At 46.1% G+C, this 23,723-nt stretch overlaps 4 protein-coding genes and 1 long non-coding RNA gene across 8 annotated transcripts; 4 read left to right on the top strand and 1 right to left on the bottom strand.

Moving 5' to 3' along the window:
- Positions 1-666: 666 nt before the first annotated feature.
- On the top strand, positions 667-1,784 carry LOC125718387 (uncharacterized). Its single transcript, XR_007384823.1, has 2 exons — positions 667-1,046; positions 1,544-1,784. It is a non-coding gene; the product is annotated as an uncharacterized LOC125718387 (long non-coding RNA).
- A 1,713-nt stretch (positions 1,785-3,497) lies between these two features.
- si:ch211-198p11.6 (uncharacterized) lies at positions 3,498-7,654 on the top strand. 2 transcript variants are annotated; one of them, XM_048991343.1, is made up of 4 exons: positions 3,498-3,982; positions 4,914-5,027; positions 5,868-6,005; positions 6,938-7,654. In XM_048991343.1, the coding sequence occupies exons 1-4, from the start codon at positions 3,977-3,979 to the stop codon at positions 7,022-7,024; spliced, it is 345 nt and encodes a 114-aa protein (XP_048847300.1). In that variant the 5' UTR covers positions 3,498-3,976; the 3' UTR covers positions 7,025-7,654. The 2 variants fall into 2 exon arrangements, with proteins under 2 accessions (XP_048847300.1, XP_048847301.1); XM_048991344.1 differs by lacking the exon at positions 4,914-5,027.
- Positions 7,655-8,347: 693 nt separating this feature from the next.
- LOC125717946 (fructose-bisphosphate aldolase A) lies at positions 8,348-13,721 on the top strand. 2 transcript variants are annotated; one of them, XM_048991341.1, is made up of 7 exons: positions 8,348-8,492; positions 11,055-11,173; positions 11,550-11,816; positions 11,979-12,139; positions 12,451-12,709; positions 12,931-13,130; positions 13,243-13,721. In XM_048991341.1, the coding sequence occupies exons 2-7, from the start codon at positions 11,062-11,064 to the stop codon at positions 13,336-13,338; spliced, it is 1,095 nt and encodes a 364-aa protein (XP_048847298.1). In that variant the 5' UTR covers positions 8,348-8,492; positions 11,055-11,061; the 3' UTR covers positions 13,339-13,721. The 2 variants fall into 2 exon arrangements, with proteins under 2 accessions (XP_048847298.1, XP_048847299.1); XM_048991342.1 differs by lacking the exon at positions 8,348-8,492 and adding an exon at positions 10,307-10,460.
- A 338-nt stretch (positions 13,722-14,059) lies between these two features.
- Positions 14,060-18,779, top strand: cln3 (CLN3 lysosomal/endosomal transmembrane protein, battenin). 2 transcript variants are annotated; one of them, XM_048991746.1, is made up of 15 exons: positions 14,060-14,320; positions 14,452-14,488; positions 14,604-14,697; positions 15,133-15,213; positions 15,304-15,383; positions 15,485-15,570; positions 15,951-16,023; positions 16,360-16,503; positions 16,610-16,770; positions 16,857-16,906; positions 16,984-17,052; positions 17,130-17,185; positions 17,268-17,361; positions 17,442-17,582; positions 18,398-18,779. In XM_048991746.1, exons 1-15 carry the CDS (start codon positions 14,284-14,286, stop codon positions 18,512-18,514), a joined length of 1,320 nt encoding a protein of 439 aa, XP_048847703.1. In that variant the 5' UTR covers positions 14,060-14,283; the 3' UTR covers positions 18,515-18,779. The 2 variants fall into 2 exon arrangements, with proteins under 2 accessions (XP_048847703.1, XP_048847702.1); XM_048991745.1 differs by having other exon boundaries at positions 16,854-16,906.
- Positions 18,780-19,022: 243 nt separating this feature from the next.
- On the bottom strand, positions 19,023-21,628 carry nudt9 (nudix (nucleoside diphosphate linked moiety X)-type motif 9). Its single transcript, XM_048991747.1, has 8 exons — positions 21,254-21,628; positions 20,710-20,985; positions 20,541-20,630; positions 20,366-20,452; positions 20,174-20,285; positions 19,913-20,059; positions 19,744-19,828; positions 19,023-19,581 (listed from the first exon to the last, which is right to left on the bottom strand). The coding sequence occupies exons 1-8, from the start codon at positions 21,346-21,348 to the stop codon at positions 19,436-19,438; spliced, it is 1,038 nt and encodes a 345-aa protein (XP_048847704.1). The 5' UTR covers positions 21,349-21,628; the 3' UTR covers positions 19,023-19,435.
- Between the last annotated feature and the right edge of the window lie 2,095 nt (positions 21,629-23,723).

Below are 23,723 nucleotides of genomic sequence, written 5' to 3'. Positions count from 1 at the left end.
CAGCAGCTATATTGCTCCATCATTTACAGTGATTGCCTCTGCCTTATTAATCTTTGCAGTTGTATACTCTAAACAGACAATATAATAGAATGAGACAATCCAAAATTGCTTCAGGTTTGTATCTGGGTGTATCCATCGCTGTAGTGTGGTTTTCTTAGCAGCTGTAAAGCCTGACATTAACACTCTTTTATCACGTAATGAGAACTGGTACGTTGAGTCATCATTAACCAATAGTAAGCAAGGGTCCATGTCAAAGTGTAGCCCTGTAAGATCACATAACATATGAATGACAAGCTTCCAGAAATGCTGGATCACTGGACAGTCCCATGTAGAATCAGTGTTGCAAGACCCTGTTGTCTTTAGCACATTACAGATGAAAGCATTTTGGGTATGTTGCTCAACATGCCCATCAAAGTAACAAAGTCGCATACCAGTGAAATTACTATTGTGAGAGAAGATTAGCAAGTATATTGTTGCAGTGGAAAATGTGACAGACATTATGACTGATTGCACTGCATTCTACAGTTCCCTACCTGCATTGTTTTCTGTCATGCATGGCCGATGCCTGGTGATGTCACGCCCCGGTCGTCCGATCCCGTGTGTCAAGCCCCCCTTTCTACCTCGTGTGGAATCCCCGTGTTCCCGGCGGTTCCTCGTCATGTTAATTACTGTGGTGTATGTAAGCCCGTGTTTGGCTGCCTTTCGTTAGTCCGGTCATTAATGTCGTGACATCACTGTAAGTTCCTGAGCATGGGCTTCCCGAATTAAACTCAGTGTTCACTCGACTCCCACTCGTGCATGAAGAGAATGACCGGACTTGACAAGAAGATGCCTCCCCTCACTGAGGTGTTGTACCTCGATTTAACGGACGAGCTAATCTATTGGCTGCGGCAGCCCCAGGTCTGAGAGGACCCCGCAGCACGAGCCCTTGCTACCCAGGCGAGGGACATCCTGGAGAAGATCTCCCCGCCCGAAGACTCGCTCCTCGAAGTGGAAGTACGAGAAAAGTTATGGCAGCTGGGGAACAGAGCAGCAGAAACGATAAGGTAGGTACACGTAGATTGTGGGTTAACCTCCTTTCCTATCAGTGCAACTGCCCGAACTGTCCCCTGGCATCATCACAACAAATTATATTTGTTATATGGCACACTATAGGCTGTAGCCGCATTGTTTGAGTTTGCTAAAAATGTAAGTCACAGATGCATGCCTGCCAATCGAATTAACCCCCCTCCTTCTGGGGGTGTGCTTAAATTCTCGTCTAAACCCGCCCATTTATTCACTTGCAGGGTGTTGCCATGAGATGGCGCTTTCTTTACAAAAACACATTTTAGTTGTGATCACGAGTTTACATACACAAGTACAACAGGTATCAACCAGAACGTTTTGGTAGCTATTAGCAAGCCTCGGGCATAATTCTGGCTGAATATTTGACCACTCTTTGCAGAATTTCTAGTTCATTTAAACTAGTTGGGTACCTGGCACGGCCATGGCTTTTAAGCATAACCCGCAAATTTTCAATTAAATTATTTTTCCACCTGCGCAGGGAGACCCAGGAGGTCAAGTACTGACCAAGCAGGGGTGTTTCTGGATCCAGGCTGGGATTGTAAGTACAGGCAAGGAATGCATCCTGTCCAAATCCCCAGGAATCTACACCAGGGTGTCTCGTCATCAGACCTGGATCATGTCTATCATCACCACCAACCAACCTGGATTTATGACATTTATCTCCATTGGGGTGGAATGTGACAACAGTGTAGCCTGCAATAAAGTATTACATATTTCAACTCCTCCCAAAACTTCCCAAATGTCTCTAATTTCCCTTCCAACTCTTAGGTTGTTCTATTCTCCAGACAGGGAATATGTACGGTTGTGGAACAGGTCCATCACTACCACACACGGTAATCTTGTTTAGCGTGATAACCCAGAAAGTATTTGATAGATTTTTTTTGACAGGTTTTTCAAACTTTACATTGGTTCCAGCTTTTCTCAGATACAATCAAATTTTCAGACAACACCAAAATGGAAGCAGCGCCACATGGTGGTAGCAACAGACACTCTTTTCTATTACTCATAACTCAAAAGGTATTTGTCAGATCTTTTTCAAATTTCAGAGTCCAACAGCCACCATTGGACAGTGGTTCTGGGAATGAATGAGTCACTAGGGGTGTCTGACATTAGTCTGAGCAACCTGCCATGTGCTAACATCACTGTACTCCACTGGACCACAAGCATGACCCCGACTGACTACATCCAGCCCATGTGCCTGAAATCAGGCAAAATCACCTTCATTGGTGGGACACAGTACTGGGGGATGGGATGGAGCAGCAACCAGGCCGTGGGTGAGTGAGTGTGTTACCATGTGTGAACCAGTGTGTCTGTATCACACTGCACTAATTATATGAAATGGTCATACTTAATGAGAAAAGCATAATTTTGTATGTTGCATTCATGCTAAAATAACAGAGAGAACCATAATTTCTTATGATGGTCCCAGATATTCAGCAGCAGAATACAACAGTGGTACATTGTGGGAACAGTGCATCTTCCTCAGACATCTGTATTACAGCTGTGAAGTTGCAGCAGGTAAGGATGCTCATAAATTGCATCTGTCATTCACTCCTCAGCAGTGCTGCGCATGCAGCTCCGGTCGTACTGTAATCAGTCTCCTCCTGTGTGTGTGTCTCTCTCTCTCTCCTCACCTTAGGGTGATGCAGGTGACCCATTACTCTGTAAACAGGGGAGCACCTGGTTCCAGGCCGCAGTTATAACGACCAACACCTCTGGCACCACCAAAGCCACCTCTTTCCAGATGATGACCCTAAGGTGTCTCAGTTCACCACTTTCCTTCAGAGTACTGTTACCAATCTCCCTACCAGCTCTGCTGCAGCAATTCACATCAACACTGTAATCTCTTTCTAACTTCTCAACTTAAAAATATCTGTACATTAGGCACTTTACTGGTGCACAGGAGATCCCAGTTTCAGTATCAATTACCCACACTGCGTTGTAGAAAAAAAATGTGACATATTCATCAAGGTAGTAGTTAGGTATCCCCGACCCTCTGAAAAAAGTACTTGGCCCCCTTAATCTATTATGGTATCCACGCTCCTTTGATGCCCCTGCACACATATTGCAAAATTGTTGCACTGCTCTTAAAATTCTTGCGGTTCGTAGAGTTGAGAGATGTATATTCAACAGTTAATTATAAAGAATAATTTTAGGTATCATTGCATTTTTGCAAGTATTTATTTAAAAAAATACAGATTTATTAGTAAACACATTTGTTTTTTCTCTTTTTTTGTAAGGTGCTATGCCTTGAGAGCGAAAAACAAAGTTTATTGTATTATGATATGGTCAGAAATGTGGCTTCTAGAACAACACAGAAATACGGCTGTTATGCGGATTGGAAGCCTTGTGATTGCGTTCCATTTCATAACAGAAGACTCGCTGCGTTAGAGATGATTATTGTCCCATTTCGGACACCGTGCGCACTCTCTTTGAAACGTGTTTCTATGACAACTTCGTCCGAGGAGCCAGCGTGCAGTTTAGTAGATACGCGGCCTGAACCTCGTTATAAATATAAGTAAACTATTTTTTTATCTTTACCTAATAGAATGTAAGGTTGTTAATTTGGAGAGGTGGTCAGTATATACGATTGCAAAACAACGGCGTTGTTTCCTGTATTTCAATTCATGTACCAAATTAACCTAGTCAAAATATGTAACCACTTAATTATGTTGCAACGTGTAAATCTTTGTGAATTTTACCATGTAATGAGCAATGATTCTGCCGTTTGTTTTTGTGCTGCTTTCGTCTTCGTGTTTCCTCTGCTTGTAAAATATGTGTTATTTGTATTAATGCACCAAGTTTGTGCGCAATTCCAGTCGGATTGTTAGTTCACCCGCAGTTATTTCCATCGAGTTTCTGTTGTGAAGCGTCAATGTAAGTGGACTGAAATACAGAGGAGACGAGAATAATGACGGTAAGCCGGATAACATGTTGCTCAAATAGGGTCTTGTCTGTGAAGTACTCTTACGGTGAAGAAAATTACGGTTAAAATAAAAGCTCTTGAGAGGTTTTATTAGAAGTGTACCAGTACAAAACAAAACCAACCACAGCAGCGTCCTTTCTTGATTAGCCTTGTGGCAGTATAGTTTATCGACGCAGATGCTGCGCGGTAAGGGTTTGCATAGAGTTGCTTTATGTGTTCGACTCACTTAAGGTTAACAGCTGATGATTCTTAGAGTTGCAGGTAAATTGTTTCTTAGCACAGGACACTACTGTGGTAAAACTCGAATCCTGCTTTTCCATAAGGCAGCAGTAGTCTCATCTTACCCAGGAGGCTAAGCAGTCATTATGGAGACCCGCGTGGCCACACTAAGCAAGGCTCTCGGGAGCAGGACACTACAATGCTCCTTGTCAGCCTGGTCCTCTAAAACCCCCTAACGGTCCACGTTTAAGCTCCCTCCCAGCTTCCTGCCAAACAGACCACGTTTGTGCGCCGGCACAACGCACTTTGAATGAAAGCTCTTAAGAGACTACCACTACTGCTTATCTATATTACTGATAAATTTACCACAATGCTGATCAGGAAAGGATGTTGCTGTGGTTGACTTTATTCTTACCTGGTATGTGATGCTTAGTATTTGTGCTGCTATACTTTCAATGCAATCACTCAACAGGGAGCAAAAACATGAACCGTCTAGAGGTCCCCGAGGACCGGTGTGATAAACACTGGTCTGTATGATTGTCAGGAATGTCCCTTAAATCATTACATCGTTGGTGTCCTTATGATATGTGCATCCATATATTCTGACATTTTTAATGAGATTTTATTGTTATGCTGAGTGAATTTGTTGCATTAAGTGTATTGTTAAGTAAATAAATTGCTGTTTTTCCCCTCACCCTGGCAGGCAGTATTGCCCCAGTGGTCTCTCTCACTTCCTCTTCCTGCAGTATTATTGATTGCAGTGAGCATTTATATGGTTCTCCTGGTGGTGGCACTGTGGTGCCGACATTGTCTCAAGGTACAGTGCCGGTCAGGCTTTCTGACAATCCCACAATAACTAGTTTGTTCGTAATAATGTGGACCTCACACGGCCTCTAACCCTACCAATACCTGTGGTCTATTATGTTTGTATTTTTCCTGTGACTCCAAATTGAAATCTGATCATAATGTGACATATCATTGTTTTGATAGATTGCTTGCTTATACTTGTAAAACAGTTACATTAAACATATTTTAGTCTTTAGTAGGGCTGCAACCAAGGTTCTCCTTGTGTCTTTGGGGGGTTTCTTCCAGGTTCTCTGGTTTCCCCTCAACAACCCAAAAACATGCTAAGGTGAATTGGAGTTGCGTGAATGTTGTGCATCCCCTGCCATGGGTTGACCCCCCCCCCCCTTTCTGAGTTATTCCATGCCTTGCGCCCATGGGTTCCGGGGTAGGCTCTAGACCCCCACAACCCTGCATAGGACAAGCAGGTATAGAAAATGGAGGGAATTATAGTCAATACATTGCACACTATGATTGTGATGAATTGTACATAACTTATAGTTCTAAAACACAATATGCTAGAGTGACCGTAGTTACTCTGTGTTTCTGGTTTCATGTTGCATGTTTAACTTCACCATCCATCCATACATCTTCCAATCGCGTATACAGTGCAGGGTTTTGTTGGGCTACAGCTTATCCCAGGCAGCCCTGGGCATAAGGTCCACCAAAGGTGGGATGTCAGTATGCTTATATCCTCTGTTACAGAATTGTGCCTCTTATAGCACCGTAATTTTGACACTAGATGCTACAACTGCTTTAGAGTCTCAAAAACGATGGGAGACGCTGTTTGTCATGTGTGCTTTCTGTGTTACAGGCTCAGTGCTCGCCACAGTGCAACACCTGCTGCACCAGCACCAGCCCCTGTGAATACTGTCTAGTGTGCGCCGAGACGTGTGATTGCCGTCTGCCATCGCTGCATACGTGCCTCGACCAAACCTGCCCCTCCCCTTCAGTGAGTCACCCCTCATCCCTTCATTCCCGTGTCCTTGGTAGGCTGCAGCGAGCATGAGTAGGATGTGAGATCCTCAGTGTTTTGCCAGAGGATGTTGTGGTGTTAAGGGTCCGCAAAATAATGGTATTCAAAAGATTAGTAATTATACTGCTAATGATACAGAATTTAAAGATTAAGATGAACTTTTATTGATTCCAGTGGCAATATTTTGTTTGGTGATAATTATAGTCATGATCATTTTCATGGTGATATTACTGCAGTCTGTGTGAGGTGCGGTCTGACCCACTGATCTGTGTGAGGTGCCATTCGCCCAGGTGGTCTGTGTCCGGTGTCGTCCCCCCAGTGGTCTGTGTTTGGGATGGCCGATACATCGATATTAATTTGCGCGTGCGCAATGATCACCAGAGCTTCCGATGATAGGTGGAACATTTAGCCGGACAGTAAATGTATACAGATTACTAACTTTTGGGTGTCACATCTCATTGATATTTTAGCTGTACTTCTAATCTGCTTGCCAATTATGGGCATAAACTTCCATATAGTACCAAAAAGCTGGTGTCCGGCCACATGCTTTGCCTGTCATCTGAAGCCCTGGTGTTTATTGCACGTCTGCGATATAATAGCAGTATATCATCCAGCCTTAGTCTGTGTAAGGAGCTGTCTGCCCCGGTGGTCTGTGTGAGCTGCTGTTTGCCCCGGTAGTCTGTGTGAACTGCTGTCCAGCCCAGTGGTCTATGTAAAGTGCCATCCACCTCTCACTGGTGGTCTGTGTAAATTTCCATCTGCCCTGGTGGTCTGTGTGAACCACTGTACAGCGTGGCGGTCTATGTAAAGTGCCATCCACCTCTCACCGGTGGTCTGTGTGAGGTGCCACCCCCCCCACCACCCGGTGGTCTGTGTCACATGCTCACCACTCTCCCTGTCTCCCTCAGTGCTCCATGTGGGACTGTGCCTGCACCTGCCAGCCCCCTGACTGTGACTCTATCAACTGTCTCTGCTTTGAGATCAAGTTCCGGTAGGACAGGACTAAGTCCACCTCCAGAGGCCCACAGGCAGCCAGATCTGTTGGGTTGGATTTACTGACCTCACTCTGCAACCTTGCTGTTCCCACAAGCATCCTTATGTCAATTCCAATATCACCCTTCAGTTTCACCACATTTTTCCATCTCCATCGGCAAACTTCACCAGTGGTATGCCTGGACCTCATCGTGCAAGACAACAGAGAAATCCTCTGAAAAGTCCCCCAAAATACTCTACACATTTTACAGGTACACTTCAGGTATACCTTAAGTTATTTTTATGAAAGAAGCTGATTAAAAGTGATTGACATTAATGTGTAGTTTCAGTGATTTTTATTTTTTTGTGAGTTCAGAGCCTTGTAACTCCTGCATCCTTTTGAATATTTTTTTTGTTTCAAACCTGGTAAGGGCTATTTTCTTTCCAATCAAGTGGAAAAAATTGTACACCTCCCCCCACATGCCTAAAAACAGAAACTTGTATAATTTTGGAGGTCAGTGTTGTACAGCAGTACACATGCATGTGTATTTTATTAAATGTTTGATTTCTGTTTTTATCATGTTTCAAGATATGACATGAAATGTTTAATTCATCTCTAGCTTGTCATTTTCATGTATTTGCCATTATTGTAATTTTTTACAAAAAAAAATAGAATTTTCCTTTCCACGTGCTGGCTGTTAGCGGAACGTTGGTTAGAACTGTTGCTTTTTACCTTCTGGTTCGTGAGTTTGACTCCTATGAGAGACTGACATCCCATCCAAGATGCTGCCTTTTTTGGTACCCTGTATATCCTGGGACAGGCTCCAATCACACTGCAGGCTGGCCTTGGTAAAGTATGGAAGATGGATATTTTACTTTAGCGATATCTGCTCTATGAACTGAAAATGCATTTGGTGGAAAAAAAATAATTTGCGCAACCTAGCCAGAAAGAAGAGAAAAGCATGAAGGATTAGCACTAATGGTGCTTTCGTAAGAACCAATAAAATGTTATTGTCCCTTGTAGAGAGTAATAAGGTGTATCTGTTACTTCTTGCATTTTGCCTGCTGACGAATCGGATCCATTCGGTGTGTAAATGCATCAGATTGAAACTGGGCCGCCTCTGAACATCAGGAGAGTCTCAGCAGAAGATGAACGTGCCTTCCATGCATTTCCTACATCCCTTTCCACATTAATTCTTCGCCCTGCCATCCTCTGCGGCTGTCTTCCTTTTGGCTTTGCCCTTTGACAGTGTCTGACAGCCCTTACTATTCTCCCGCAGAATTTCTTTGTGAATGTCACAGTCCTTCTCCGGTTGCTGGCCGGCGCTAAGATTAGCCCAAGCCGTTCAAATGTGAAGGGTCAGAGTGGGAGGATAAATACTGGCCACGCGCAGCTGCCTGTCGCGGGCGTCTCTTCTGGATCTCCCCCTGCTCTACTTTCCTCTCTCTACTTTCCCAAAAGCTCTCCTCTCTCGTCGCTGCTCCGCAAAGGTAAGTCTCAAAGAAGACATTTTCCAGGCTCTCGCTTCTCACAAAGGAATAACATTGATATATGCTTTAATACTCTTAATAATTACTTTCAACATACGTTCAAATGTCTGAGTCACACGACACATGGCCGAGATAGTCGTGATAAATCAGGTTCCTTTTTGATTATTATATAGTGTCTGTGCTGTGACAGTTGCGTTTATTAATGATGCAGTTAATCCTGACCCATGATCTTTAACAGAAAACGGCAGAGCTAAGAAGCACGTGGGTGTAATGCAGAGTAAATGACCGCAGACATAAACCAAACATGCGACAATATGTGAAATGAAGCAAAAAGCCAGATGACGCGGCCATTATCCATGAGTAGTAAAGTTAATAACGATTGATCTACATACACTCCCTACCGACAAAAATAGCATAAAGGACAGCACTTCCACATCTCTTGGACACCGCAGAGGTCACATCATGAGCTGCAACATTTTCAAGAATCTATATTTACACCTGTGTTAAAAATGGGACTGAGGAACAGGCACTTTAGGAATCAAACCCAATACAATATGGAGATCACCATCATCTTTTATTTGCCATTTGCAGAAGCTTGAGTACAAGTACATTGAAATTCTTCTCTTTGCCTACCCAGTCTTACTTTCCATAGCTTGGGGGTCACAGTACAGGGTAACAGTACAGCCCCCCCTACAGCTGGTGGTTAAGGGCCCTGCTCAACAGCCCATAGCATGCAACTATTCAGCCTATATATATATCTGTGTGTGTGTGTGTGTGTGTGTGTGTGTGTGTGTGTGTGTATGAGAGGCAGAGAACAAATGAAAATTACATTTATACCAAATGGAAATGGAGGTGTACTTCAGAGTGTCGCACAATTACTTTTTAGCCTGTGATAAACTGCAGTTTGTATCATTTCCAGTAACCTTTAATGCAACTTTGGTAACACTTTGCTTGACGGCACAAATAATATAGTAGTATATTATTACTTGTGTATTAATTAACTACAAACTAAGTTTTAGTTACATGCTGCTCTCATGTTAATTCATCATTAATGAATCGTGACGTTTTACCTCAAACACAATATATTTATTACAAATGTTCATTTTGTGAACTTTCGTGAACTACTGAATTAACTACTGAAGGAACAAGTCACGAATAACGCAAGTAAATTACTGATCTCGTGTTTGTTCAGCATTAATGAACCGTGACGCATCTTTTATCTCAAGTAGCAACTATATTTGTTCATGATTTGTACATGACTTATTACTTAGTTTCTGTGCTCAATCAAGTGTTGCCGCAAGTTTTATTCACATTTTTACACACACCCACCACAACCAATTTGTGAATCACACATTAGTGTTGGCAGCGATAGCCCATATTTTCTCTTTCTTAAAATTGTAATTCTAATCATTATCAGAATCTGATATATTCGCCATGTACAATCCGAATTTGTTTTTGGTGTAATTGGTCACACTGAAGTATAACAAATAGTTTCTGCTGTAAAATTCCATTATAACACGTCCCTCTCACCTTTTACAAATGGAAAATGTAAAAAAATATATATATACCGTCATCCACTTAACCACAGCAGGCACATTCATGTCGCACGTACCGAAAGTGTGCGGAGCATCACGTACTCCTCATTCCGTATGCAATGCACGCCCCCCCCCCGCTCGCCCCGCCCCTTGCGCAATCTAACCAACCCCTCTGCGTTTGCTTAGTCGATCGTAGACCTCACGTCCATCATCGCGCGTTTGCTCTGTGATTGAACAATCCACTTTCACTGTATTCTAACTGACCAATAAAATTTCAAATATGGTCACAAGCGCCCTCCCTACTTCCCGTCCGTCTCTCTTTGGGACCATGTGAGTGTCTTCCATATCGGTCTTAAAGCGCGTTACATTTCACTTCCTCTGTTCTCCTTGGGGTGTTACTTCGACGTTTCCTCTTTGAGCAGCGAGTTTATTGGTGAGTCTTGGCATCTTTTCGTACACATAACTGTTTTTCTTTCTAAAGGGCGGCATCTTAGGTAAAAGCATCTCAATTCGCTGAGAAGTGTTTTTCTTCGTCTTTTAACTAACGGTTTCAAGCTTCAACTCCCGGAACAGGATAACAAGGTCATACTGATGCAATGCCAAGGGCAGAGGCGTATTTATTAAAGAAAAAAACATCCGTATGTATAAATATACATAATAGAGACTTGGAGCAAAAATATTAATACAAGACTAAATATCTGTTTTCCACATCCACGGAATTACATAATGTTCGTTATCAGCACAGAAAAAATCTGTAAGAAAAAGTTATATTAATATGTGAATTAACATATAATACGAATATTTGCAGCGAAATGTAATTCAGTATTGTACACTTGGGAAGAAAATCATACCTATAGTGCCTCTTTAAAAGATTTTTTAAAACGTGTAAGCCGAATGAAATCGGGACTGTCCCTCGTTAATCACCTGTTTCGGTATGTAAAAGTTCGTGTCATCCCCGAAGTCGTATAACAATCCTGCCCGCTGTGCGGTCAAGCAGGCGCTAACGGGGTATCATTCCCACCCTCAGGGTCACCATGCCGCACGCCTACCCCTTCCTGAGCACTGAGCAGAAGAAGGAGCTCAGTGACATTGCCCAGAGGATCGTGGCCCCTGGGAAGGGCATTCTCGCCGCTGATGAATCCACGGGTAAGCAGGCGATTAAACACTAATCCTGGGTCCGTCCATTAATGATGCCATAACAGAACGAAATCTTTTTAACAGTAACTTGGATGACAGGCAGTCTTACCTGATGTGAGACCTTATTTTCACACAAGGAAAGACACTGAATCAGGACGTGGCAGCAGATTACGTTCATTATTTCACTGGTTTGTCTTTGCATTTACCTCCAAGTGACTTAGAGTTTGATTTCCAATCAAATGCATATTTTGCTGGAGCAGCTTCCAACAACAGCGCCCCCTCTGGCTTTACTGGATTTAGCAGTCAGACGTATTTAAGCACCTCACCCCTCAGTATCCATGTGACATTTCAAGGAGAGATACCATTGATGATGTGCCCCCTACAGGCAGCGTCGCCAAGCGCTTCCAGAGCATCAACGCCGAGAACACGGAGGAGAACCGGAGGCTGTACCGGCAGTTGCTGTTCACCGCCGACGAACGCGTCAACCCCTGCATCGGTGGGGTCATCTTCTTCCACGAGACGCTGTACCAGAAAGATGACAGTGGCAAGCTCTTCCCCCAGCTCATCAAAGAGAAGGGAATGGTGGTGGGGATCAAAGTGGACAAGGGCGTGGTCCCCCTGGCAGGCACCAATGGCGAGACCACCACCCAGGGTGAGAGGGACCGTTTGTATGTCCACACTTCTCTGCTTGCATAACTGTTCCATCTCTGCTTACTCATCGGCAATAAACAGTCACAGCGCAGACAGATATGCGTGCGAAGCCAAGTAGCCGGCATGCGAAACGCGGTGATGGTAACATCTCGGCTTCTCCTAGGCCTGGACGGGCTCTATGAGCGTTGCGCGCAGTACAAGAAGGATGGCGCTGACTTTGCCAAGTGGCGCTGCGTGCTGAAGATCACCCCCACCACACCGTCCAGCCTGGCCATCATGGAGAATGCCAACGTCCTGGCCAGATACGCCAGCATCTGCCAGATGGTGAGTCATACATGGGCGGCAGCCAGGCAGAACCCGACTCTGAAATAATCTAGAATTGAGTAAGAAATTTAAAAAAACAACAGAAAGCATATAGCCTTGACTGGTGGCCCAGCTGTTGTTTGAGCCCAGAGACTCACTTCCAAAGGACATAGACGGTAGACATTGCCCCCTACTGGTCTTCCATGCCAAGGGCAGGGGAAAGAAAATCCAAACATCATAAACTAGTAGAGCCATCCGTTACATATGCACCGTTCTGTCCCTGAGTCTGACATGCCCGGGTCTTGTGACCGTCGCTTCGATTGCCTCCTCAGCATGGCATCGTGCCAATCGTGGAGCCCGAGATCTTGCCTGACGGCGACCACGACCTGAAGCGCTGCCAGTACGTGACGGAGAAGGTCCTGGCTGCGGTCTACAAGGCCCTGTCTGACCACCATGTCTACTTGGAGGGCACCCTGCTGAAGCCCAACATGGTGACAGCCGGACACTCCTGCTCTCACAAGTTCAGCTCTCAGGAGATTGCCATGGCAACTGTCACTGCCCTCCGCCGCACAGTGCCCCCTGCAGTTCCTGGTGAGAGTCACACACAGGCTGTGCCTTCATACACTGACACACACAGACATATATATATATATATATATATATATATATATATATATATATATATATATATATATATATATATATATATATATATATATATATATATATATATATATACAATGTGTAAAAAAAACAGAAGGATCAGAACATGCAGCAGACGGAGCCGGTTTCATGCCTCTTTCCTGTTCCAGGTATCACCTTCCTGTCTGGAGGTCAGAGTGAGGAGGAGGCCTCCATTAACCTGAATGCCATCAACCAGTGTCCCCTGCACAAGCCCTGGGCTCTCACCTTCTCGTACGGCCGTGCTCTGCAGGCCTCTGCCCTCAAGGCCTGGGGGGGCAAGAAGGAGAACGGCAAGGCCTGCCAGGAGGAGTACATTAAGAGGGCCCTGGTATGTCACACTCAGGCATGGGTGTCCGGGGTCACATGACATCTCTCAGCTGACTGATTGGCTCACCTGCGTCCTCCTGATTGTCCTCAACCCTCCTTTTTGTGTCTCACAGAGTAACAACCAGGCTGCCCTTGGGAAGTATGTGACCTCTGGGGACAAAAGTGCCGCAGCAGGAGAGTCCCTGTTTGTGGCCAACCACGCATACTGAACCCGGAACATTCCACTTCCGAGTCCAGCCGCCACACTCCTCCTCGACTCAATTAAGCAGCTCCTTTTCCAAAGTCTGCCACCCCATTCCCACTTCCTGTTTCTTCCAAGTGTGGAGTCACTAGAGAACCTTTTGTTTCTGTTTAGCAGGAAAGGGTCAAATGTGTCACATTATGTATTTTTTGAGATATCCACTTCCATGCGTCCTGTCTGTAAACGCGTCCGGGTGTGGACGTGCTTCCTGCCAGTTGTGACGTTTCACTTGCAGTGTATGTAATTCCCTAAAGCATGTGCCTTCTATTGCCCAGAAATCTATTGTGGGAATGAATTTTACCATAAAACATTGTATACTGTACACTGGAAAATAAATTATTCTTCCCCCCATCCACTGTGTTTTGTCCTTTTTATAATACTTATTTTTGTGGCATAATGTCTCTGCAAATATGAACTCAAACCTCTCAGAATTTACTGGATGCTTGAGGTGGTGGTGTTTTTGTAGTTTAGTTAAGTGCTTACCCACTGATAGGGTGTACTCTTGCTTATGTTTGCTTTGGCAATTGTACCCTGTTCCACATTCTTTGTGTGTAATATATGGAATGGTTATAGTTAAGCATATGACATTATTTGACGTAATGATACAATTGTTAGTGTTATTTCCTGTTTTTATCGCGGACCTTTTGGCTACAAAATTACGCGGAACCAACATTGTGAGTGCAGCACTTTCGTCGGACGCATTTCAAAGATACGCCAACCCAAGTCAGAGTTTATTAGCCGGATGACATTATTTTATTTTCACTTATAAAAAACACTTAAGGGGAATAGGATAAGTAATGGAATGTACTATCACGATGCGTGAGACTTCCTCACAATATCGTATTCGGTTTTGGTGATCGGAGATTTTAATTTGTCGCTGCAGGTCACTGAGAAAAGGGAAGCATTTTCAATCATGGATAGAACAGAAAGAAGGCTCTTTGAGGGTGAAGGTGAGGTTTAACATGTCTGGATGTTATCCGGGTAATGTCAGTGCCTGATTTGCTGTCGTGCGATTCTCTCACATGGATGGATGTCAAGGTCTTTGTTTTTAACGTTTCACAATTTTCTGTGTCGTTAAAAGGTCGCTGGATATCCTGGAGAAATGTAGTTGGGTTTTGGTGAGGTTTTTGTATTATATTTTGTATTAATATGTACATGGAAGCGACGTGTGCTTGTTCACAGGTCTGGACTAACTTACTTCGCGACCCCTTAACATGCCTTGTTTTTGTGTAGGTGGCTTGGGCTGTGCAACAACTTCGCCTACGTGGTGATGCTGAGCGCGGCGCACGACATCCTGAAGCAGCAGGAGACCAACGGCACCGAGCCTGTACGCACCTCCGTGAATTTCACACGCGCACTGAGAAATCGCAGTTTTATGGGAATTTTGGTTTGTCTCCTGTCTCATTTGACCACGTCTGTACCTACGTGAGATGCCGCAATGAAGTGCTGTGGGAAGATCTGTCGTGACACTCACGCTATCAGACACGCAATAATCTATATTATTACATTATAGACTTAAAATTAGCTATATCGTAATCGTATCGAAACTGTTACATACATGTGAATATGTGTGCATACTTGTCTCGAATTGAAAATCTCACGCCAGCCAGCTGACCAAAGTTGGCAGCCCTGTTAAAGTCTCTGTTTTTCTTATATATTGCCTTTCTTAAAATACATGACACAAACGTACGTGTTAAAAACACGTATCTCTATTCTGGTGGAAAGGTTTTAACCCCCCACCTCTTCATGGCCTGACTTACAGACAGCTGCGCATTCCTATCACCTGGATCGCGGAAATAGCAGCAGCAGCAGCAGCTACGACTGTAACCCTGTTTCCACTGCGGTAAATCTCCTGCACTCTGGAAAGACATTGCGTTGAAGCTCCAGGCAGCTACACTGTGGGATCCATTTTCATGTGATTTATTCATTTCAGGCGGTACTTCTGGCTGACATTCTTCCCACTCTCCTCATCAAAGCAGTCGCACCCTTCTTTATCCACCAGCTCCCTTATGGGTAAACCGCTTTCATTCTCACCATTGAGCTTCGCTGATTGTTTAGTCCGTCACGCCTTGACCATAATCTTCATATTTTTCTTCAAATCCCTCATTCGACAGGTTCCGTGTGTTGATGTGTATTGCCACGGCAACCGCCAGCTTCCTGTTGGTGTCATTCTCTTCCACCGTGGCCATGAGTATTCTGGGTACTGTTGCTCTCTCTGACTTAATGCTTATTTTTCATTTCAGAATGATTAATATACCGAGTATATACAATATGTAATTAAAAATTATTGCTCCACGATATCACATAGCGACGAAATATCCACGAGTAAAACTGCGATGTTTATAAAACAGAGCGAGATAAAATTAACCGAACTACATTATAGCCAAATAGAACTTATTATCTACCGACAGAGTGTGTAAAATAACTTGATGGTGTTGTCTTGAGTTGTGCTAACAGACACAAAGTTGCTGTCAAATGCGATGTGATTATTGCGCATGTGCACTAATTATCGCGCAGCCCTAAAAGTTATACTTGTAGTGAGAATCATGTCCTCATGCAAGGCTACTTCGTCCTCTTCAGGGGTGGTGTTCGCTAGCATTAGCTCGGGGCTGGGAGAGCTGTCTTTCCTCTCCCTCACAGTCTTCTTCCCCAGGTAGGTTACTGCACAGTCACTACTGCATTCTGCCATCATTTAATCTCTGCCTAATTGAAAATGAGGCCTATTGGAAGAAGTATGTGTGGTTCTAGGTTTTCTGAAGCTTAATTAGTAAATTGGTTTATTGATTGAGGGGGAAACACTGGCACCATGATTGGCGTCGTACTGCCGGGCATCACTTATAGGTAGACAGGGTAGCTCAGTGGGTAGCACTGTTGCTCAACACCGCTAGGGCCGGGGGTTCAAATCCCCCCTCTATCTTGTGTGTGGAGTTTCTCGACTGTCTTTGTCTCTGCTCCTCGCCAACATGTCCATGCATACCTTCCTTGTCAGGTTTGTGCTGGGGGGCTGGGGCTCTGGTACCGGCGGAGCAGGGGTGGCTGGGGCACTTCTGTACTCAGCTTTTACTCAACTTGGCCTCTCGCCGCGGGAAACCCTGCTGGTTATGCTGGTGGTCCCCATTATCATGGCTGCCAGGTGAGCTGCTGTTCTGAGGCTCGTCGCCCGCATAGAATGTGGGAGCATAGAGCAGCTTTCCAGGGTCACTCTGTTGATTTCTGCCCTTCCTATATCTTTGTCTCAGCTATTATTTGCTGCTGGTGTTTCCGGCCTCATTCCCACAATGGCATTGTGTGCCGGAAGAAGGTCACCTGACGACGCCGAACGCAAACCAGGAGAGACGCCCCCTGGTGAGTGGCGAGGAGGACGAGGAGGACGAGGAGATCAGGGATGGGGAAGCACCAGGTAGGCGGGGCTCTCAGGAGGTGGGGGGAGTTTGGAAAGCCCCGAAACATCCTGTGACCTGTGCTTTACCCCCCTGTCCATAGCAGAGGACAGCCAGGGCCCACTGACCTACAAAGACAGACTTGCCATCTTGAGAGTAAGTCCCCACGAGGATGTTGGTGCCGTCTCGCTTTGCCGGCTCGGTGCGCTGAGCCCTGCCTCCGTCTCCTGTAGGATCTGCTGCGGTTTATCATTCCACTGGGTGTCGTCTATTTCGCCGAGTATTTCATCAACCAGGGCCTGGTGAGTTTGCCGTTCAGCTGCTGTATGCCTTATGAGGGACGAGGGACATACAGTGACATGTCTGTCTCCTCTTGCAGCTGGAACTGCTGTACTTTCCAGACTTTTCCCTGTCCCATGCTGAGCAGTACCGCTGGTCAGTATCGGTAGGCCTTCTGACTCCGTTTGCTGGATGCTCTGAAAAGGTCCATTAGTCACATCGCCAATCTCTGTCCCAGGTACCAGACTATCTATCAGATTGGTGTGTTCATCTCCCGCTCCTCCCTGTTTTGTGTGAAGATCCGCTGGGTTTGGTTGATGTCAGTGCTGCAGGTGAGACCGGGAGGCTCCTCCCACTCTTTCCCATGAGCCCCCAACGCCATTAATCTCCCTGTCTGCCTGCTTGCTTGCAGTGCATCAACGCCATGCTGCTCTTCTTCGCGGTTTATTACCACTTCCTGTCCAACGCCAGCCTCGTCTTCGTGATAGTCGCTTACGAAGGACTTCTGGGGGGTGCCGCGTATGTCAACACCTTTCATTTCATCAGCAAGGAGGTCAGTCTCTTTTCCCTCCCCCATCAGTCACTTTATCAGCTACTTAAGGTTGCGTCTGTAGTTTGAAATGTTTGTGGGGTCTGTCTTTTTCCCACCTAATTCCTAGAGAGAGATATTCCCAGTGGGCAGAATAGTGGCTCTGAGGGTGTAAGATAGCAATCGGAAGGTTGCTGGTTCGAATCCCTTGAATGTCAGGAGTGATCCTACACCATTGGGCCATTAATCTGCAATTGCTTTGTCCTGCGTATGACGTTACTCAACATCCAGCCCTGCAAGGAGGTCCTTTGGAGGTTGATGGCTGGACTGGGACTCCAGCCCTCAGAAAAAGAACTCGCACTGTTTCATTCGGACTAGAGTAGTGCTGAGGTCTCACCAACTGCACGGCTGCACTCAGGTTCTCATCCCTGAGGTGGTTCACCGTGTGGCGAGTGCAGAAATGTGCTGTAATCAGCGTGGGCTCCTTACCTCTCCTCCGTCTTTCCCAGTGAGTTTATTTACCGGCAGGCTGTAATTCCCCACAGCGCTGGTTAAATGAGTGAGCTGGGCCCAAAACTTAAATTACCTGGGGGCCAGAGGCTTAGGTGACACCACATGAGCTGGTGCAGGTGAAACTTAAAAAATGATGTCAGGTCATTCGATATTTTCTCTGTGGAGAATGAAAGATGGATCACTGGGCCAGATATGCTAATGGCTTAGAAGCATGCAGTGGGCTGGCACTCCGAGCTCTGCCTCTCGCTGATGCCCGGCAGCGCGACGTCGATCATGGTGTCAGTGTTCACCCTCACTCTAATGGCACCTCCCCCCCTTCCCCCCAGACTGGAGACCGGAAGCGGGAGTTTGCCATGGCCGCTGCCAGCGTGGGAGACAGCCTCGGCATCGCGCTCTCAGTCGCCCTCTCCTTCCCCGTCCACAACTACTTCTGCTCCCTGTGACCCGTGGAGCGAATTTATGACGCTGTCCTGCCGTTTACCGTTTACATTCTGTGCAGCCCATTCACTGACAAGCTGCGCCCTGTTACCCACTAACACGCTGCTATTTCTCCATTCTCTGACCAATTCCATTAATGTCGCTTAGCACTTTGAAGCAAATTTTTTTGAGGATGGCTGATTCCGTCCGAGTCTTTTATGTTAAAACAAAACTCTGATCACACACTAGAGAGGTTTCTGTTGTGGAATAAAACTTGTCTGTTCCCACTAATCTGCCTTATTACTCTTTATATCCGTCTCCCAACAGCTGAGTTCTGCATTTGAGGCTGTTCCTTAGGCAACGTTTAAATTTATTGGAAGAGATTATTCCATTTAAAGTCGATCCATTATCCTGCCCTTGCTATTAATGAAAAATATGCTCCCTCCCCCATCATGAAATAACATCTCAACTAACAGTGATGGAGGTTAAAAGCTACTGCGACCGAAGATGGTGAACCAGACAGAGTCAAGAAGATGTCTGTATTCATCCTTTATTATTTTACCCTGTGACTGGTAACCATCTTGAGCAGGACGAATGTTCACATTAACCAGTACAGATTACAGACCATGGAAACAAAGACGTCCACTCTACACATGCACATGCACACAAATGTTTGACAGGCGCCTGTGTGTGATATGTTGATCTCAATATCAATTTTGCATCTGGTTTGAATGATGATGGATCCACCTGTGACATCCGTCGCATCTAACCAATTAGCAAAATTTCCTGATTCCGAAAAGCAGCCAGTAGGGGGCAGCTTGAGCATGGCCATCACACACAGGGTTACAGTTAGGCTGCTTCCACGTGGACACACACACACACACACACACACACACAACCTGCCATATTTCCCCGGTTCTGACCTTTGTCACTTTTACAGTGGGGAGTTACCAGTGAGCTTGTCTTTCCTTGGCAACCATCTCCAGGAAGTGGGAGTGACTGGCATAGTAAGAAAGGGCGGAGTCAAGGTCCATCCAGGTCACCTGACCTGCGTCATCCCCAGCTTGTAATGGTAGCTCGCTCACACTGTCCCCTGGGAGGTGACAATGACAGTCACTCATTACTACAGGGAAAGCAGCTTTATAAACACAACAGAAAATTTCTTGGACTTTTTTTTAGAAACCTGTACTTTTTACATGACACTAATCCAAAGTTGGCCATTATTACAAAAAAAATGTACATATAATCTAATGACCTGTTTCATCATGGAAGTTCACAGCCACCGTTTCCATCCAAGCATTGTCTGTGTTTCGGGGGTCATCAACGTAACCTTTGTAGACCTGTGATGGACGGAACAGAAATGTGACAAGTGCAGATGTGTGTGCACATGAGTGGAAGATGCGCGCGGGGCTCGCTGCCGCCACCTGCAGGCCTGGGGAACTGAAGAGCTTGTCGATGCGCTGGCGGAGCAGCGCCCTCTGCTGGGGGCTGGCAGCCAGGGAGTTCAGCGCTTCCTCTGAAAACTCACGCTGCAGAGTGAGGGAGACACGCTCCCCCGGGTCGACCATCCCCTGGAAGAGAGGCAAACCTCAGCACGGCGCTATGATTACGGCCCAGTCTCACGCAAATCACACTGCCGTAGCGGCTGTCGTCCCCACGTGCACAGTGACCGAGGACAGACTTACCCCAGGAATGGCCCATTCTCCACAGTCCTTCCTCATGATGGAAACAAACTGAAGAAGCGGGAGCCCAGAGCGGGGATTGACCACGGGCTGACCACCCACATCCTTCTTCCACCTGTCAGACACAAAGCATCGCGGTCAGCTCGCTGTTTTCCCCATCAAGAAAAGTAGGAAAAGGGGGATCGGCGCTCCCACCTGGTAACTATCGGATCTGCTGCATGGTTTGGACCCCAGCGTCCCAGCAAGCCTCTCCCAGTCAATCCAGTGCGGCCACGCAGGTTTCTGCAGAGGAAAATTAAGAGGAGCTGAGACTGAGCGACCATATGGTGGCGCTACCCGGGTGTCTGAGCGCAGGGGGTATGGAACCTACAGTGGCTTTCCGTCCAGCACCCTGTACTCTCCCTCGTGGCTCCTGCGATCTACCAATCCATCCAGGACGTTGAACTGGGGACAGAATGATCTATGGCGAGAGAAGCAAGCTCAACTATGGCTGACCATCAGCTGCCCCGTGAAACAGCAGCCATTCCCCTGGTGCTCACCCTACGTCAGGGTCAGCCCATTCCGGCTGAGCTAGCACGGCCGCGGCGGTGTAGACGGTCGGCCGGTACTCTGGCCACTCCGTCTCCCACTTCACTCTGTCATCTGGCACTGGGAACCTGGAGGTCTGTGAGCCAGGATACACTGGGCTTCTGGATTTGATGTGTAGGGTGGACGACATGGAAACCTGAGTAGTAGCCCAGGCGCAGTCACTTGGGACGGCAGTTAAGAGGCTCTTACGGAGAGATCCGGGGGAGATGGCACACCAGAGAGCAGGGCTGCTTCCAACAAAGGGCGAGAAAGAACGGTACAGGTACGCCACCGGTTAAACGAGAACTAGGCGTATCTTTAAAACAGATCAACGAACCAGACATTTCAGATGGGTCAAGATTTGTACCGAAACGTTAACAGGTATAATGGTGTCATAAATTACAAGCAATGCATCGATTAAAACAACACAGCTAAACGCCTTGCCAAAAACACACGCAGAGGTTTGTGCTACCCATGTTGAAAGGGCTCAGCTCGGGTCGGTCGTGTTGTTCTTACCTGCCTCCAGCCGAGTAAGCAGAGCTCCGCAGGGCAAACAGTGTCGTAAGAGCAAGTCGAACCGGGCCGGCCCACGACGCGCTGCCCCGTATCATCACCCACCAACACACACCGGACGAGTTGCCCTGCTTGTTTGCATTCACTAAGGAAGCTGAGCGATGCCGGACAGGCTACGCCTCCATCAACGTCATTGCAACGCGGAAGGAACATGCGGCCACCAAATACCGATATCCAAAGTGCACCGATGCTTAAAGTAAAACGGCCTGATTAAAAACGCAGAGACACGCTATTAAATTTAAAAATACTACGGTAGGATTAGAACAAGGAAGAGACCGTGAGCGTTCCTAGCGTGCGCTTATGGGTATTGTAGTTCTGCAGTAGCTATTGCCGGGTGTAATTTTGTATTTTGATAGAAATGTGTTTTTTCTCATTACAGTTGGAGAGGACGTTTAAATATGAATGGCAGTATTACAAGAGACTTGTAGGTACAGCGTATCAAATCATCAGAGAGATATACAGTGACTAATAACATCCGTAGTAGCAAGTCCAAACTTTCTTCTTGTAGTGCAGATTCTCCACAAGCCTGAAGATGGCAAGGCAGAGGAGACTCTGGATGGGAGTCCGCTCACTCGCAGCTCTCACTAGTGATGCCACGATAGAAACCGAGGCCCCGAAACGTCCGATACGAAGACAGGGTCCGCTGTAGTCTTGTGTAGTTCGTTCTCGGAACAACACATAATCGGTGATAAAAGGAAGCCTGGCTTCCCACAGAACCATTCCACTCATTCGTTTCGAGTCTTGAATTATCGAAGCAAGGAAGTGACATCCTGTGGGCTGTATTTGTTGGTTTAAGCATTTCAAGTGTTAAAAGTTTCAAGTGTTCTGACCACACTGTTCAGGGCTTCATAATGATACTATTTTTTAAACATTTCAATTATTTTGCTTCATTCAGTCTGATCGCAGTTATGATGAGATCTGTAGGTGGCATGGTTACAGATGTTGGTTTGACACCTGAATGGGGCTCAGCAGATCCAAGCCAGTACAGCATCCAGTTTTGGAAGGAGATGCGTCTTCTCAGCTTGACACCGTCTATTCCTGTTTCCTACCAGCTCAGCCAAGGGCATTATTAACAAGCTACGGATGGCCATCAAGAAGATCAGCCCATGTGAGCACCATATTTACCGGGCACTGGGGGAGATCAAGGTCCTGCTGCCTTTCACACACGAGTATGAGGGATGTGTATCTTTCTGTGGCCACTAGGTGGCAACAGTGGCACTTTTTAGCTGCTCTCTATTCGTCGACTTGTGTACATTACGACCAGCCTCTCTGTCAAATTTAGATTTTTTATTAATATCCCTTTCTAGCCCCCCTTTGCAGAGCATTGATCTCCGCAGATGTTATTGATTGTTGTTTCCTGGTTGGGGGGGGGGGGCGGGGGGAGCAGTATTGCAGAGCCTACCCAAGGGAATCTCTGCTACAATTTCAAAGGAGATAAAAGCATATTATTGGTATGTCGGTTTACTGTGCTGGGCTGCACACAAAGCCCCTGTCCCTCCCCCTCCTCTGTCAGCGATGGCCCCCACTCAGGGTCCGCACAAAATCTGTCCATCCACAGAGGGGGCTCAGTCGCTTTGTGCAGGACAGCCTGTCTATTTTTCCAGGTTGTTTTTTTTTTCTTTTGGGGTCAGATTTCTGAGAATTATGAACATTTGCCAGTTATTGCACAATAACTTTGAGTGCCTTCTTTTTCACTTTCAGTCTTGGAGGAAAACATGTTTGTGTTCAGATTTAAAACAGTTTGTTTTGAGAAAATGCATGATGATCAGAATCCAGGAACACAAAAGCATTGAAACCTTTCAGGACGTGGGAAGTGCAGCGGCAACGTCGTCCTCAGGTCTGCTGCTGGGACCTCCTCTTCCTCCTACTCTTCCTTTCCTTTCTCACAAACTCTCATCTCAGGACCTGCGGTTGAGGGGCAGCCTCTTCCCATCGGTCTGTACTCACCTGTAATTCTCTCTCTCTCTCGCCTTGTTGTACCTCAGAGGTCCTTGGCTGCTCTGGCTCTATCAGATCACGCTCATTTCTGACAGAGTCAACACACCTGCACTTCGTCCCCTCATCCTGTCCTGGAAGGTTTGACGTTAGATAGGGAGACTCACTGTGGACCCTTCCTGCTTTTCTCCTAAATGCTCGATTCTCAGTCATGAATGGCTTGCTGTTGTTATGTGGGAACCACAGGGTGGCTTGATAATGTACAGCATGTCAGTGCTTGACGGTTAAGTTAAGTTGAGTCATCGAGCATCTGCCAGACACTGGAGCAGAGGCCACCTATGGTGACGAAGACAGCTTTCGGGGTGAAGACATGTCCAAGGTGAAGCTGGTTTTAGGGCCACGGTTGTAGTGTGACTCTACACATTCCTGTTGTGCTCTCATCCTCTTACTGTTATATTAATATTACTAGGTTTATTAG

Source organism: Brienomyrus brachyistius, chromosome 22 (genome assembly GCF_023856365.1).
Source record: "Brienomyrus brachyistius isolate T26 chromosome 22, BBRACH_0.4, whole genome shotgun sequence".
NCBI classification, from domain to species: Eukaryota; Metazoa; Chordata; class Actinopteri; order Osteoglossiformes; family Mormyridae; genus Brienomyrus; species Brienomyrus brachyistius.
This window is presented reverse-complemented; position numbering and strand designations above follow the sequence as displayed.